This window comes from Habropoda laboriosa, unplaced genomic scaffold (genome assembly GCF_001263275.1).
Source record: "Habropoda laboriosa isolate 0110345459 unplaced genomic scaffold, ASM126327v1 scaffold387, whole genome shotgun sequence".
In the NCBI taxonomy this organism is placed as follows: domain Eukaryota; kingdom Metazoa; phylum Arthropoda; class Insecta; order Hymenoptera; family Apidae; genus Habropoda; species Habropoda laboriosa.
Genome location: NW_017100510.1, coordinates 51,823 through 69,523, shown reverse-complemented (window position 1 = coordinate 69,523; position 17,701 = coordinate 51,823). Strand labels below are relative to the sequence as shown.

General features: G+C 33.9%; 3 protein-coding genes across 4 annotated transcripts in view; 1 reads left to right on the top strand and 2 right to left on the bottom strand.

Annotated features, from left to right (window-relative positions):
- Nucleotides 1–5,900: 5,900 nt before the first annotated feature.
- Nucleotides 5,901–14,173, bottom strand: LOC108576332 (CD9 antigen-like). Its single transcript, XM_017939297.1, has 4 exons — nucleotides 13,970–14,173; nucleotides 7,640–7,951; nucleotides 6,810–7,082; nucleotides 5,901–6,313 (listed from the first exon to the last, which is right to left on the bottom strand). The coding sequence occupies exons 1-4, from the start codon at nucleotides 14,033–14,035 to the stop codon at nucleotides 6,161–6,163; spliced, it is 804 nt and encodes a 267-aa protein (XP_017794786.1). The 5' UTR covers nucleotides 14,036–14,173; the 3' UTR covers nucleotides 5,901–6,160.
- A 660-nt stretch (nucleotides 14,174–14,833) lies between these two features.
- LOC108576318 (39S ribosomal protein L21, mitochondrial) lies at nucleotides 14,834–16,043 on the bottom strand. Its single transcript, XM_017939280.1, has 4 exons — nucleotides 15,944–16,043; nucleotides 15,430–15,558; nucleotides 15,022–15,342; nucleotides 14,834–14,934 (listed from the first exon to the last, which is right to left on the bottom strand). Exons 1-4 carry the CDS (start codon nucleotides 16,041–16,043, stop codon nucleotides 14,834–14,836), a joined length of 651 nt encoding a protein of 216 aa, XP_017794769.1.
- A 315-nt stretch (nucleotides 16,044–16,358) lies between these two features.
- LOC108576317 (cholinephosphotransferase 1) overlaps nucleotides 16,359–17,701 on the top strand; it is a 9,757-nt gene continuing 8,414 nt past the window's right edge. For both annotated transcript variants that reach the window (XM_017939278.1, XM_017939277.1), the window contains exons 1-4: nucleotides 16,359–16,823; nucleotides 17,137–17,284; nucleotides 17,381–17,503; nucleotides 17,589–17,692. In XM_017939278.1, the coding sequence (XP_017794767.1) occupies nucleotides 16,587–16,823; nucleotides 17,137–17,284; nucleotides 17,381–17,503; nucleotides 17,589–17,692 (612 nt within the window). In that variant the 5' untranslated portion in view covers nucleotides 16,359–16,586. The remainder of the gene's footprint in view (nucleotides 16,824–17,136; nucleotides 17,285–17,380; nucleotides 17,504–17,588; nucleotides 17,693–17,701) is intronic.

The following is a 17,701-nucleotide window of genomic DNA, read 5'->3' as shown; positions in this document are numbered from 1 at the left end:
CAACGTGGAGGAGCAACCTGTTAGAGGAACGCGACACCGAAACGAGTCACGAGATGTTCGAAATATCGTGGCAGGCTGGAATGAGGCGGAAAAGAGGACTTATCCTCGCCGCGCGACAGACAGCATTACACTTGGAGGCGCTCCGGACGTAGCAGCCGCACCTGTGCTCCCTCCATCCAACCCTTCCTACACCTTTTCTCACTTTCTCCTTGTTCCTCTGTGTCCCTCCTTTTTCCACGCCCGATGCTTTTCTCCGGCTCTTTTTTTACCGTTCCTTTTTCCTCTGTCCCCCTCTCTCTTTCCTTCTCTGTCTCTTTGTTGATCTTTTTTCTTCCTGAACGCTCGTTCCTTTTTTAGAGCTTCGCTTTTCGGGGGACGACCAGGTTGGCCCAAATTTTGAGCAAGTGCATTATCTGCATCTTGGATAGGACGTTTGCGAGGAGAGATAATGCAGAGACTGAATGCGACGAAGAGATGTTCTTGAGGATGCGCTCGATGATGATTTGAATGAAGGAGTTTTGTATGAATTGTTTAACGTTTTTATCACAAGGAAACTTGTTTTCCTATTTCTTCTTCCAATGGTCTTGTAGATAGAGTCGTCCTCTTTTTATTTGTTCCTGTTGCGGTCGTGAGAGATCAGTTTCGATGAATCTGTGGGCAACTCGTTTAGCTTCTTTTACCTTGTATGTAAATGTGTATGTTAAGCATTAAACTGTCGAGTACGAGGAGATTAAAATTTGAACGCATGATGCATTATTTGTAAATAATTATGAATAATTGTGTTATTTATGTGAGATAAAAATGTACAAATATTTTTCTGTTTGTACAGATAAAAATTATTCACTTGTCATTAGAAAAATCAATTGTTCAAAAATTGAAAGGCTATAACAAGGCGTAATTTATAGAAGTTATTTCATATTTTAGTTATTTCGTTCGATGTTTACAAAACCTTCGGCAGACAGTTAATTAAATCGCGCGGCGTACTTTAAGTAGAAAGTAAGTAAACGTTTGCTTATAATTTTAACGCCGAGAAACTTCTTGAATGCGTAAGGAAACGGATGAAAACCATTATAATATTCAAATATTTGTTCGATATTACCGAGCAAAAACTGTTTACGTCAGAGTAAAAAAGAACAAAATCTTTTCCCGAGAAAAAGATAAATTATGACATTGTCATAAAAAAATTAAATTGGTGATCAAAGTGTACATCGAAATATTATGTATGGATACGTGACAATAAGAGTTGATAATCACGGAAGTTGTAATTTTCGAGACCTTACGACATGTTCTTCGATTGCACGTAAGCTTCTTTTACTAATGCTTCGTCAAGGATAAAGTAGGTTCCTGTAAATCGACTAACGAGGATTTAATTTTTTTCTGTAATTTCAGATCTGTGTGACTGCATCTTGAATATTTGAACAAGTGATGTAGGTTTAAAGGTGAGAAAAAAAATCTGAGAAGCTTAATTTATACACTGTACGAGACTTCCGCTCGTTTATAGCGTTCAGTACATCATTCGTGATGACTTTATTTACCTTTAGCAGAATGATAAGTAACAAAGAATAGCTTTGTACTGAATAGTTGTTTGGTCTTATAAGTTAAACAATTAATTGAAATATCATATTACTATCTTGTTTATATTTTAGGTTGTATGTGAGAATTTATTTGAACTAAAGTTGGAACAACAGCGAATAGTGAAAAGGATATATAATATTCAAGTTGTGCTGGTCGTTTCAACGAGTACCGAGAATTCAAATGAATTTACGGGCTATATAAACTAAGCTACATGACATGAAATATTAAATAATATATTTGTATGCGTCAATGCGTTTCTACGATCGTGATTGTTATTTTAATTTTTTATAATTCATATGTACAGTCACTTGTGTGCTAAAAGCAGGTGGAAGAACTTACTGAAATGTATTTTACATAGTTTACACATACAAATTGAAGTAATGAAGAAGAGTGAAGTAAATTTCTTCATAAAATTCTGCATAATTGGATTATTCGATTTATGTAGTTGGTACTATGTAACTAAAATTCAACATGTTCAAACAAATTCAAAATTATTTGTAGGATTGAAAATCAGCAAAAATGGTTCCATTAAGTGTATATTGAACTCTTTGAACATCTTTTGTAACATTTACTTGCGTAACATACATAAGTTCGCAAATGAACGCACACTTGTAAATCGTATATGTATATGTTCAAATGTGCCATGTCTAGTTTGGTTTGTTAATTTGTAAAGTATGACGAAAAGTAATACCATTCGTTTGGAAGTGCGCAGGACAGAGTCGGTTTCGTTATTGAGATATTCGCAAAAAAATTCACCTGTAGTACCTCTTATGCCGTTTATCGGTATATACGCATTTTTTTTTTTAAAGAATAAATGAAATCAGTGAGAATGAAAATATCTCGCTCAAAAATCAGTAAGAAAATATGTGTGTGTGTGTGCGTGTGTGTATATATATATACACGTTTATGTAAGTGTATATATATATATATACACGTTTATGTAAGTGTATATAAATATATTAATATCAAAATCAAGAATATTATACGAGTGATAATCCTTCATGTGTTTTATGAATATACCTTTTTTTCTTTTTGACGTCGAGTATATATGTTTTTCTTTTTGTGTTCTTTGTAACATTGATACACTCGATTTTAAATTTATATATCTTTGAACAGTTTTCCAATATATCATTTGGTTTTTCTTGTACATTTTTTTTTTATTTTTACAATTTGTCGCATAGAACAGTATCTCTCGCTCGTGTATTCTTTCTTTTCCTATAAGAAAGATTGTGCAAGCAAAAAACCGACGGAATTTACAATAATTAACACACATATACAAAGATGATGCGATGACGTACATGCAACATTAATCACAATCGTTAGTTCTCATAGATCCTAATCAAATCCATCCTCAATAGAACAAAGTGCAATTAAATCGTACATCGCAGTAAGTAAAATATTTGCGGCAGCAAACTTTGTAAAACACACGTTATATATTTCAAAGTTCGATAACTGGACGATGTAGTATAACCTATCATGAATTCCTTGGGAACGCGTTTTGGATCTTAAAATACCTTTGGGTTCGAATTCGTAATATTTCGCTTAAATTTTATGTCACGATACTTTCGCAAATATTACGTCCGTAAAGGGTTACAGTTACGATTCAATCACTTGGAAGAAAATCGAGTCAATGAAGAAATTTTTGGAACTTAGCTTATGTAAACTAAACCTATACACGTTACTTTAAACGCATGATAATTGACAAAGAAGAAACTTCGCAATTTACAGAGTCGCTTAACGAACAATTGGAAACTATAAAACCCGTAATTTATAGCAATCAAAATACATCACTTTTTGAAAGATGCTCGTCGGGCAATCCTTTTTCCTTTTCTAGTCGATATAAGCGCTTTTATATCCTTAATCCTTATTCATTTTTACATACATAACATCAGATATATATGTGTACATTATATATATGCGTATAGACGATTATCTATCGATTTAACCAGAATTTCTCAAACGCCACGATCGAAAAAAAAAAAAATTAAATTCTAAACAACCTAAAATAGAAATGATTTACTTTATTTTTGTAAGAGTTTAAGAATTTCTGGTTAATAAAAATGACAATGCACACCGAAGTCATGACGTAGCTATAAATGATATACAACGTTATCTTTATATATAAAAAAAGAGAGAAAAACGTGAGTAATGTTATAACAAAGCGGTCAATTAACAAATTGCTTACCACTGATATATCATTTTAATAAATATAAATTTATACTGTAAAATACAGTGAATTATATTGTTTTATATATAATGAGATTCTCTGATATAATCGTTTGTTGGTCGTTCAATTTAATAAGAACGTGGTAAGCAACACGTTAATTTCAAGACAAAATAAATTTGATAAATTAGGAATTCAATCTTTACAGACTAGACACTATGATCTGTGTTCCTTACGTTTTGATTTAGAACGTACGCAAAAAGAAGATAATTTAAATACCTCCACAATCTTACTTTGTACCATACTCATTACCAAAACAAATGAGCAATGATCCATTTCCATTTTAATCAATGCTAATTCATTTGATGATGAACATTAGTAGAACAATTAATGAACGTACGCTCTATTTGTTATTGTCCATACTAAAGATTCATCGTCAAACCTATAGATCATCTATATAAGACACAACTATTCCAAAAGCAGCTTTTACTCGTTATATCAGAATGCTTCTTAAAACATTTAGACTCTTGTATGATTATCAATTTGTTCAAGGTACCATTTGTCGACACATATATGCGACACATACAATTAATTTATCTAATGCACATCGATTGCGGCGATTTTAATGCGCATTTTAAACTTTTTAATTTATAATTTTTACAATGAAACATTTACATCCTCGATCGATTCGCTGCTAATTAATTTCAATAGCTAAGATACCTTGTTAAAAAAATACTGTATTCTCGAAGCGTTAAACACCGATAAAATAGATCATACGAATTTTCATAATGTAACGAGCTAATCTTACAAAATTAGTTGCTTCTGTTTAGCTATGTCCTCTGCCTTTCTCTTTCTCTCTTAAACGTTTGCCACTTTCTTTTCGCTTTAAATATAACATGGATAGACTATAACGCTACACGAGATAAAACCGCTTAGTAGCGTCCTTATAATAGTATAATCTCATTTGGACATCAATATTTGCATGTTAAAACTGGTATATTGGCAACAACTGAATAATTTTGGAATAGTCTTTCACTAAAGCTCTATACCTTGTATAAATGTGAATCAAAAGAAAGCTTCAAAAATGCTTCCAAAATCTAGTATGTAATAAAAAAAGAAATTGTGTCATGGTGGAAACACTTTGTGCCTGCACAGAAAGAATAAAATTATTGTACGGCAGTCTAGAGAGTAGAACAAATCGAGTTGGAGGGAATTTGTAACTATACAAAAGCTTCCTTCCTCTATATACCAGTTGCAACAAAGAATTATCGACTTCTTATTGCTCACGCAAAATCCAACCAACTCATATCTCTCTCTCTCTCTCTCTCCCTCTCTCTCGTTCCTTGCTTCATTAACACATTAATGTTAGTTTGGTCTACTACTTTGGCCTAACGAAAAGTGTAAATCATATAGGTACTCTGTGAAACATTAAATGCTCGTATTAGCATAAGTCTTTAGCATGGAAATAGATGTATGGATGAAAAGAGCATTTGGCAGTAAGAAAACAGAAATTGCATTCTTGTATGCACCTTCCTTAATGTTGAATCGAATTGTTCCATATTACTCTTATGAGTATCACGAAAGTAAATTCGTGGTTAATGAACATGTACTTAAAAAAGTACCAATGTACAAGGCGATTCGTTATCAATTAGCGTCTTAAGTAGCTTCTTTAATTCTGCTTTTAATTTCGAATCCATAAAAGATGTTTTCAATGAATATACCAAGTACACGATGTTCACTTGTTTCTTAACATATGAAATCAGAATTAAAAAAATCATTTGATTCGCTAATTGACAGTGAATTACTTTGCATATACGTGCAAATGAAAGTCATGAACATATAAAATACATGCGTATACAAAAATCTGTCATTTTCATCCCTGAGCAAGATGATAATAATACAACATCTAAAAATCTTGCCAACGATATATGGTATAGTTGGTGGAAACGATACAGTGAGATCACAAATTAAAGTATTAAGCGGCAAGACTGATTGTTATAGCCGCAAATACAACACTGTCCAATAGTAATTGCAATATTGATCAAAATTAACCTGCAACTGTTAAAAATTAAAGCGTAGACAAAGTTTTTAAATAATCGATTCCAAGTTGACATCCTTTGACGTCTGACCAACATTACGATCTCACTATATCGGTGCCACCAACTATACATATGCAATACTGAAATCGTTACGTTAGAACATTGTCAATCCAAAAGCTCGATTTGGACGCTGAAACAAACTTCTCGTTTTCCTGCATGTATCTCAGCTATTCTTTTCCATTTTGGTCGGACTGTACGGATAGAGAAACCTATTCGGATTGGCACAGAGATCAAATATCGCGATACCGGTTAAAAGATTATGACACGACGATATGTGACGTAAGGAAGGATTATACATTGACGTCTTAACGACTTATTGCGCTCAAGCTTTGGATCTGTCGGAGGAACGGATCCCGTAGCATAACACCAGGGAGAATATCAGCCCAAGTAGCTCCAGGATACCTATACCAGCGACTACACCGATCACGATGTTCTTCTGATTGTTCAGCGCATCCATCAGCTTGTCTATACAGCCCTGGAGACAAAAAAAAAATTGGTAAGATTCGATCGAGGCCACGCTTTCACGACGATTGGTGCATTAACGCGTTCAACCGGCCGTGATTCCACCGGTGAGTCACGATATTCTGTCCCATGGGACATAAGCCAGGCTATTGTCTATACTGTTAGCCATAAAGGTAAAAGTGACGATATCGAGAGAAACTTTACGGTGTATGTTTCGTATAAAATGAAAATTATAAATATGTTTTAGTGTAGTAATATGAAAAGATCTGAATCTACTCTTCCATTTATCCAATTTGTTTCAACAAGTCTTGAATGGACATCCAATTAGTCGTCCAAACTCTATTAAATTTCAACCAAAGGGACAGGTTTTAAGCGTCTAATCTTCTGAAACTAATTTCAAGCCAAAATTGCTTCCCTTTGCACATTATAAAATATTTCCATGCATAGTAGTGTCTCCCCGTTCTTGGAGCTGCATACTGCTCTGTGCAATATACAAGAGGAGATATTACCTCGCTGTAAATTGCTGGGCTAACTATACTGGCCACTTTAATATTCCGGGCTGCTTTGCAGGCGGTGCTGTCTTTGTCTTTGCAGCATGACTCCGGCACCTTGTACACGTTGTTCGCGTCCCCGGAAACGGTTAAACCGACAGGAATCGAGGGATCCCTAGTCGCATATTTGCTGCCTGTCCAATCAGCTGAACCGGTGGCTCCGCAACATCCTAGATCAGACTGAAACGCGTCCACCGCTTCTGTATAAGCAGGGTCCTCGCCATATTTGTTCTGAAATAAAGAATAAATTAAAATCAACGATTCATGTCTAACCTACAATTATTATTAAACCTTCAAAGGGAATTCATGTTCTAAAATTGGAGTACTAACAAATTGTGATTTATCAAATTTTACATAACACTATTCGAGTGTTTAACAAGAATTTTTGATAACATGCATTAAGTGTACAGTCGATGACACAACATTTGGCAACACTGTATAACTGCTTGATAACTGTTATTATATTTTTAGCAAAGATTCCTGATCCAGAACTGGGACAGCAGGTCCTGACACGTTAAACTCGTACACTATCATGAAGGAGTAAATAAAAAGAAAAGTGTGACAAGAGGCAGAAAAAAAGCTCTACTGAACGAGTATCTAATTCAGAATGATGAATGGAGTAATTATAGGTGTTCAATCAGCCGGTTTAGAGAAACGAATAGACTAATTATAGACGATTAGCACGGGCATGGACGACGTCGAGTCTCCGGCTAATTAGAAATTCCCTTTAACGGACACCGGTACGAGCGTTTAGCTAACGATAAAGCTCGAGAGTAATTGCTCGATACCTTAACGGTATTTATCACGGAAGACTTGACCAGTTCCTCGAGGCGGTCGCTGTTCGTGTACAACCATGCCCCAGCCGCGATTTGTGCGACGATAACCACCAGCAGGCAGCTAAAGAAAGCGACCAGCATGCCCTGAGAGCCGCGGAAGGCGCCGCAGCAGCCGAGAAAGGCAACTATCAGCATCAGAATACCGGCTGAGAGCAGAATGTAGAGACCGGCGTTGAAGTTGTGTTGCTCCTGTGCCAGTGACATTAGAAATGTTTGGTCTGTTAGCATCCATACTGCTAGGACAACCGCTGCTAGACCCAGAGCCTGGAAATTGAATAATTCCAGTCAGTGGAAGAGCAATATTTCATTTATGTCAAAATTTTTTGTTTATTGTGTTTTATTTTGTGTCCTTGTTACATGTAACGAAAAAAAAGCGCGTAGAGTAAAATTATACGCGTTATTGACACATATGTGCAGGGTACAGCCATAAGCCATCATAACCTAACATGTTACGTAAGACAGAAAAAAAAAATATGAATAAATATGAAAAAGGAATGAATAGGTAAACAGTAATAAAGAAAAATGTGTATGTTACTATACTTAAAGAGAGGATAGAAATGTTTTTTTTTTCTTATCGAGTTGTTGGTTGGTAGTGGAAAAACCGATAGGAAGATAGGTATGCAAGATGAACCAGTAAGAGGCTTTACAAGCAGTTTTCTGAGAAACCAGTAGAGAGCTAGTAGAGATAGCGATAAGGTTTTTTTTTTAGGTAGTATTTTAGGGTCGTGTGACCGTTACAGGACAAACAGGCCCTTGTCTGGCTCCCTCAGAGGGGAACAGGAAGTTAGAACACGACTTACATTCTGAATAGAATAACGTAAAAAGGTTTTATATTTTTGAATAATTTCTTTCCAAACGATTGTCACATCAGTTTACCATCGTCTTATATACATTGGATCAAAAAAGTTTCCATACACTCGAATAGAATTTCGTAATTAATTTATTACTGTTCTACAATGAATTTGTAAACATTTTTCTTTAACGGGTTATAATTTATAAAGATAATAGAGTTACTGACATTAAAAAAATTGACATATTATCTGTTGTTGGTAAAATTTAAGAGCAAAGATAACAAAGCGGTCGACTTGAGCGACAAAAAAGTCTCCATACACTATTATTCATTCGTCTTATTTATCGGTTGCCATAAAAACATGCGGGGTTCCCCGTTCTATAGATCATCAGAAATCAGTCTGAAGTAATTTTAATAAGAAATAGTACGAAGATGTTGCAAAAAACGAAAGCACCAGTTCCAATTTGCGAACTAATCGTTCGGTTAAGAGATCGAGGTCAGTCACTTAGAAAAATAACATATTTTCATTTTAAACAAATTTAATGAAATTAGATTTAAAAATTAATAACCTAAAAATTCATCTAAGTATAATACACAGAGATTAAGGCCTTCCATCTTCACGTAACATTTGCAATGCACGTTTATTAGCGTCCCCATAAATCTAAGAACAGTTATAAATCATTTTTTCCGCTGGTACAATACCACAGATGCAAACGACGCATTGTGCCAGGCGGAACGTTTTCCTACTTCGCCTGCAAAAATATGACCTGACCTTCTTGGCCCTATTGAAACAGAGAAAGCAGGGAACGTGTATTCTGGTTTACTGCTTAAGCGCCTCTCACAATGCGCTATATGGATAAATAATGAAGTATTCTTGCGAAACGGACGAACCGGGACAGAACGCGCCCTTTTCAATGGCCTGTCCACCAGATGTGTGCGCTTCCATGTTAAAACTCTTGGACATTCCCATTCTCCCCTTTTTTGCAGCACCCGTCGACCGTTTGTCTCGGGGAATCTTAGCTTGAAACGTTCTGACTACATATACTAAAAGCTCTTGCAGCGTCTTCACCGAAATTCAACGCAACATAAAAAGAAATTACAGACAATATTCAATTTATCAATATGAAAACATGCACTTACGAGATTTCTCGTATCTCTGTGATTGTTTCTTGCATTAATTTATAGTTATTATTATTGAATACTAAGGTCATTAGAGATATAATCAGTATTGGCAATAGAGCTGGCAGCGCATAAAAATGCGTAGGCGTGGAATACATTGCTGCACTTACAAGTTACAGATCGTTAATTAGACATACGTAAATATACAAAGGCGATATTAAGAGAGGTCTACATAAGCGTAAGAGAAGTTACATATCCCGTTCAACAGACAACCACAGATTTATCTATCATGCATAATGCAGACATTTATCTGTGTAAAAGAAAAAAAAAACTAGGTTATATGTACTCTGTTCATACATAGACTTCCCAGCCACACTTTCCCGCGACTTGATTTTTCTCGTAAACATCCAAAATAACCTATAACTCGTGTCGCAGTTGAACACGGTGTTTACATGAGAAGGAATGGACCTCGAAATCGAAGGTTCAGTGGGTTAAACTAGCAGAACACGCTCGTGACTTCCACTCGACGTGTAATCCCGACGGAGGCGTGCCTTTTAAACAGAGGACTTCCTGTATTCTCGGCGTGTCGTCCCGTGCCGTTCGAGCTGCGAATGCTGATGTAAGAAACAGATGCAAGAAGTCCGGAGGATTCGGTTGAGTCAAGCGAATTCTTCGCTGATACAATCAGAGATCAAACAGTGTAGTAAATCAAGCTGGAGATGAACTGCGTTCAACACGTGGCACAAGAGAAGTTTCAATAGAATTTTAAATCAGAATGAAAAAACTACACCTCGGAATATTTAAAGAAAAATTGCAACTGCGTTATATTTCTGATCACTTTTTCATTTTCAAACGGTTTGAGGTTAATGTTTTTTGAACGGCTTGACGAAGGGAACGTTATGTGTTTAATGTACTAACATTATTATGATACATCCGGTAGTTTGAGTAATGGATCCCCGGAAAGAGTATTAAAGGATAATTAAGTGATTGAATATTTACATTCACATGATTCACTTCGTTGAATATGTGATTTCTTGATGTAATGTATATTCCTGTACAGAATTTGAAATTGCGATAGTTAAATATTAAAAGTTGAAAATTATTTAATATTTTTTTTTCTTTAATTATGTCTTAGTAAAAATTTAAAAACAAACATCGCGTTTAGTCAGCTGTTGCAATTTGCAAACCACGCGATGAATTCCAATGTAGCCTGCATAATAAGTTTGCATGTTACGCAATTGATTACTATGTTTTACAAACATCTAAACACTTATCTAATATAATTTATTATTATATGTTTTTACTTTGACGATTTTTTACTGATTAGGTTATTTTCATTTTGTTAGATTAGAAGATAAAATTAGACGGCGATTGATGAATTTACCGGTTTGTATACCCAGTGATATTTACCGCGTTAAAGTAATACCCACGCTTATTAAAGATTAACAATTCGAACCAGGTATGGTTAACCGAGTCTATAGAAGGCAAACTAGGTGTTCGTTAGCATCTGTATAAACATTTTTCGTTGTGCGGTCTAGACAGTTCGCTGTCGCGGGTAATATAGCAATCTAAATACACACGCGGTTCAATTGATGTCAGATTCCCTTTCTGTACTATGATTTCATTACTAAACGACAAAAATAAACAGTCGAACATTTACCGATTTTTTAAGCAAAATATTCATTCGTTCCGTTTCAGTTAATAATTCGGAAATAAGTGAAAGCAATAATAAACGTTGTAACTTGATTAAATTGTACTTTGCAGAATCAAATCGAGTTCTCGAAAATCCATAAAATCGAATCGTGTAATAGAAAATAGATGGTAGGGTTATGCGTGTCATATCATTTCCCCGAAAGCATTTGGCAGCTTCATTTAGCGCCAAGTAAGTCAAGTTCAATGTAGTTGGTAAATGGATTTTATTCGTGGAAATAATGTTGCAAATAACGGTTAGAATTTAAACATTTCTACCTGTCATTTTCGTAAAAATAGACTCGCCCGCCATGTTTAACGTTTTCATTGAACATATTTACAAATGCAATTCGAGATTCGATCGATCAGCGATCGAGCAATGAAAACGAGTGCACGTATCGATACTAAGAACAGTCGCAAGGGATAACTGGGCCGTAGTGTAGGATGCAAGCTCGTAGGAAGAACATATTCGTTCTCTGACTGGAAATCTATATTTAAACGTACTTATTCCCCGTTGAACATTTTCAAACTAGAAGCGATGCTTGTCTTGGTGCTGACATAAGCACTATTGTTAATCGCTCGACAAAATGTTGACGTATGATGGTCCGGCTGGTGTTTGATCGGTATTCGTGGCCGCGGTTTAATAATTCGAATGAATCTGAGTCATTCTTCTGATTCCTAGTTTTCACAATACATCATTAAACGTGATGCAAATACTTGAAATGGATATAATCAAATATGACTCTCGTAAATACTTCAACAAGTTTTATTTTTTAATAAAATTAATATTGTTGATATTTACATGTATCGACTGAAACAATATTGATAAGTGCCAACTTCACGTACAACACAAACATTTAAATGTGTACCCTATTGAAAATGTATATAAATAAAATTGTTATAAAAAATTTTATTATGTAAAAACAATTATTTAGATCGTATTTTCGTGTTTGGTTTTCATTGGCTAGTCGAAATCAACTAAATCGATTATATGAATCGCTGAAATTTAGGGCAGACAGCGATTAATGCGAGATATACGCACCACCCAGATGCAATCGATTCAACTGCTCTCTCAAATTGCCTCACTTGACGCCGGAAAACTGCGGTATTAATTAAAGGGAGTTTCGACGGTTCGGAAAACTTATCGCGTTAATTACGAGGTAATAACTTGCGCTTATAGACGATCATTCGAAAGGTTATTTGAGTGAAAATCGATTGAAGATGTATTAGCTGGATGCTGATTATTTTTCAATTTTGTGTTGTTTAAGTTCACCATATCATATGACATACATCATCAAACCAATGACAAAGTTATATCTTTTAAACAGTACTACTTGAAAGTATAAATTGCATAAGTTTTATGAATTTTATGACAAAGTATATTTGAAAAAAACACTCATGCACCCAGATACAACGATTCAGCTGTACTAGAACAGCAAAACAGCAAAGTAGCGAAATAGAGAAAAAAAATCCCTAAATTTCACGCCTGCTAACTACCCTACTTCACACCAGAATTTCGTTCCAATTCATGTCCTACACCCGTGAATCAGTGTTCGAGTATTTTGAAAAGTCAGGACATTTTATTTTTATCGACGGAGTCATGAATCTCTGGAGAAATATTTTATCACAGAAGCATAAAAATAGAATTGCAATAAAATGGTAATACTGTACAAGATATAAAATGGTAGAGACCGACAAAGTAAAGATAATTTTCTCAAATGATAGTTTTAAGTTACTAAAAAGGAAGTTGCACAGAATTACTTGTTTTATTGTAAGAAATAGTACAATTTCCTTAATATAATGCTACTTTAGTACATCCAATTATGTTACAAGTTCAGACGGCTCTTGCTCTTATTATCTTTGAAATAAGTTCGCGTTTTGAGATAAATTGGGGGTCACCAGGCTAATACAGCTGTAAAGAGTGAATTAAGCAGAGTTGTTACTGGCACAGAAATTAGTCTTCTTTACACTTTATCTCTCTTTTCGGACGTTTCTGTTCTTTTATTGTATCGATATTTGTTATTGCAATATAAATTAATTCTTAACTGTTATTATGTAAGAATAAGTATTGTAAAAATTTTTTTTGCATTCCACTATATACAGTGTTAAAAAACATCAAATATATATTTTAAAATGTGTTAAAAATTATGTAAAAGATTTATTAAAAATTATACATGTTAATCGACAAAAAAATAACCTGAGGGACCTATCGTTTTTGTTTAATGTTAATTTTTTGTATTCGTTAATTTCTTTATTGAAACGATTAATATTTCTAAGTATATACACATAGAAACTGCTTAAATTTATTGAACCAAATCACACTTTCATTGTCACGCAAACCGTGCGGGTATTTAACGGTCATAACATGCTTAGTATATTATATCCCCTTGTAACTAAAGCTACCCTTTATTATTAAGCGAAATGCAATAATTTTATTGATCAATCAAACCACTATAAATATCCTACATCAACACATATTATGCTATTCTTTCATCAATCTTATATTCTTTTCTTTACTAAATTAAATTAAATTTGTACAGAAACAAAAATTTTCTTAAATCAAAACGTAGTTAACTATACAAGATTAATAGCGGCATCAAGAAAATGTGCAGCAACACATTACAATTAGCTATTCAATAAAAACATCTATTGAAATAATTTTTAAGCGTATTGTATATATTTACCCAAAATATGAGGTTTACACAGACTAACGCATACTTGACGCATCCATAACATTCCGAAAGCACCATCTTCTTCCGAATTGTACGTGACACCACACTTGGTTAGGTTACTTTGGTAGCTTTATAGAAAACACGCGATTCTGTGAACCGACGAAAACTGTTTGTATCCGTTTGCACTCTGATGCACGAACGAGGGAGGGACTTTTTTTGTTCGCTGCCGCGATTACTTAATATTGTACTCCCATATTATCGGAAGAAAAACACCGACCCATTCCATGCAACGGTTTATAAGAAACTGTCATGGGATACAAACTATCGGCGTTACTTTTTATCGCGAGTGCAAGGTATGAAGAACGGACTGGTACTCTCGTTTAAACCTCCTTGAAGCTGCAGCTTGTGACGTCATTCGAATATCTTCTATCCTTATCAGACACACTTTGAAATCTGTCCTTCTCTCTCTTACTTACGAACTAACCTCCCTATTCATTTCTCTCTAACGTACTGTTTCCCTAGTCTCGCTTGTTCGTTTAGTATCCCCACTTTTTCCCCCTTCTCACACCATATGCGCGCGCGACATGTAAATGCACGAATATATTTTCTATTATATTTTCTCTACTACTTTTCTTCAGTTTTGCTTGTTTCTTCTTTTTTTGTTTTTGGTTCTAATTTTTTAACATTATTTATCTAACTTCGTTATTATTTTGTTTGATATTTGTTTTATTTGTTCTATGTATACTTACTTTATGCATTATATTTTGTAACAATTCAAATAAATTTAGATTAACAATAACGGTAAGTTTATTATAGCAAACTGGTTTAAAAATGTATTTGAGGGGTAACACATTCCATTACATTACTTATTGTTATTTAATATATTCTATCTAGTCCTTCCACTTCTTTCTTTTTATCAACATCCCCGTTTATGTTGATAGCGTTTATTCTTAACATCGTTCTATGTACTCTATAAACTGTAAAGCAGACAAGTATTAAATTAAAAAGTTGAAAAACGTTCCAATTATAGTTACATTAATGTTAGTTGCCATATCACATCTTACAAGTTAGTCTGCGATATTGCTTCCTCCTTTTCATTCTGAAACGGGTTATTGTATGAGACAAAGTTTTTTGAACAACAGTTGCATCAACTGATACCAATTCCCGATTCAGAAGAGGCCTTCCAATAAGTGTGAAATCGGTACTGCCAACTAACAGCACTTTTTCTAATGTTAATTTATCTCCTGGTTGGGGTGGCCATTGACCTTCAACAGTTATAATATCACTTTCTGTGACTTTAAATTGTGTTCCACATAAATATATGATTGCAAATAAACGGCCAGTTGAGTTGGTAGCTATTTGTTTGTTAACTTCGCTGAGCACATCTAAAAATAAAAAGAAGACATTAGAATTGTACAGATGAAAAACTAGATATTGAACAATTTAATAATTTAAAAAAAAAATTGATTAACCAGCAGCAGCTTTTTCTTTTTCTTCATCAACTTCAGGTACCTCTTCTTGATAGCTTGGTGGTTCTTTAAACCAAGGTAACTTGTATCGAGTACGATAAGCAGCTACTTCTACTTCCCATAATTTCAGTGCTGTAACAAATATATGCAATATTTTTTCACTTGTATATTTTATTCTGAAAATAAAATCACGTTATTTATTTATATCTAAGAATTAGTTCCATCGCAAAGTGTAATGCTGTATGAGGGTTATAACATTATGTTGATAATTGTAACAATAATAACCTTCAAAATAGTAACAAAATATAATAGTATTACTGTTAATATTACAGTAATATAGTAATATAAGTTAAAAAACTAGAATAGCAAAGTATGTGCTATAATTTTATTTACCTAAAAATTATTGTTGATAAGTAGTTTTTAATTATACAAATGAAAAGTGAGGTTATATAACCTAACGTTACATACAAAGGAATAAACGAAATATTTATTATGATCACTCAAATTATTGACATACCTGGATAATATTGCTTGTACGTTGTAGCTGGAAGAATTCTTCTTATACAGGTATTTGTAGCAAAATTAAACAGTCTTGTAAAACCGGTTAGTGTCGCCATGATTCATACTCTATTCATTTTAAGTGTGATGATAATGTAATATAAGAAATTCGAAAAATTACATCTAAAATTGCAAACACATTTTATAAAGCAAGAAAGTAAATGTAGTACAAAAGAAGAGAGATGTCTTTTTCGTAAAAAGACACAGAGCAATAATTAAACAAATTCGCGCGAAATTTTTAAATGGTAGCTTTAAATAAAATTGTATTTTAAACTAAAATAAGTAAAAAAGACATTAGTGATGAATATTGTGTTGATGTTCAGTTGAATAACCTTTTTCTGTTTTACATGTTCCATTTAATAGAATGCGTTGTCATTAAAATAATCGAAATATAATATAAAAAGGATGGTTCTCAAATGCGGAAGAATCGTAGTATTTTTGTAGACTTCACTTGTAGTTCCGGTTCAAACCAGTACGTGAAGAGATGTCGTACATGTTCGCGAACAGTTACTTGTTATGTTTAGTCGTGTTGTGAGGAATCGATGATCGTTGAATTATCGTAATCGTTCCTGGTGTTCGTAGTAATCCGGCCAAATCGAACTATGCATTTTTATAAGGAAAAGCTTCTGTCACCGGGACAACTAAAGCGCCTGAGTGAGCACAAATACAGCTGTACAACAAGCAGTCTTTTGGATGGACTTCTTCAACCCTGGTGGAACTGGCTTGTTAACAAAGTTCCCCTTTGGCTTGCACCCAATTTAATCACTATCGTGGGGTTAATCGTCAATATTGCCACCACTTTGATCCTTATATATTACAGTCCCGATGCTAAAATCGAGGTACCATTTACATAACCTATTTTCTTGTTGAAATTTTATTTCCTGTGTGACAATGTAAAATATTAGTATATATTTAAAAATCGTATGCATATTCATTACAAAAATGAGAAATAGAAGAATAAATTAAGCAGTTATCACAATGACACATGACATCACTTGTTAAAATCACATATTGTATATGAGAGTGTGAATGTCTAAATTTGTTGTATACACATATCTGCAATGCTTATATTAGAACTATGTATTTATAAAAGGAATAGTTTGTTAAAAGGATAAAGTGTGTATGTAGAATATGTTTGTTTCAATATTTTAGGCACCTAGGTGGGCATGTTTTTTATGTGCACTTGGTTTATTCATTTACCAAAGCTTGGATGCCATAGATGGCAAACAGGCCAGAAGAACAGGAACTTCAACACCATTGGGTGAACTATTTGATCATGGATGTGATTCCATATCAACCGGTATGTTCAAGTTGACAAACCTTATCTGACCCTTTTAGCCTTTGACCTGTTACATTAAAAATTCATAAGTGAAATTTTGTTATTTTATGTTTCTAGTATTCATTGCTATATCAGCATGTATAGCAGTACAATTAGGATATTACCCAACATGGATGTTTTTTCAATGCTTTTGTGCTATGACACTTTTTTATTGTGCTCATTGGCAAACATATGTTTCAGGTAAGAAGTTATCCTTATCTATAACTATTGATAAAAATAGTATTATCTATTCTGTTGCTTTTACAGTATAACTGTTTTCAAACAGGTTCATTGAGATTTGGAAAAGTAGATGTCACAGAAGCACAGTTTACCATTATAATAATTCATCTCATTTCTGCAGTCTTTGGACCAAAAATATGGATGATGGAGGTTGTACCT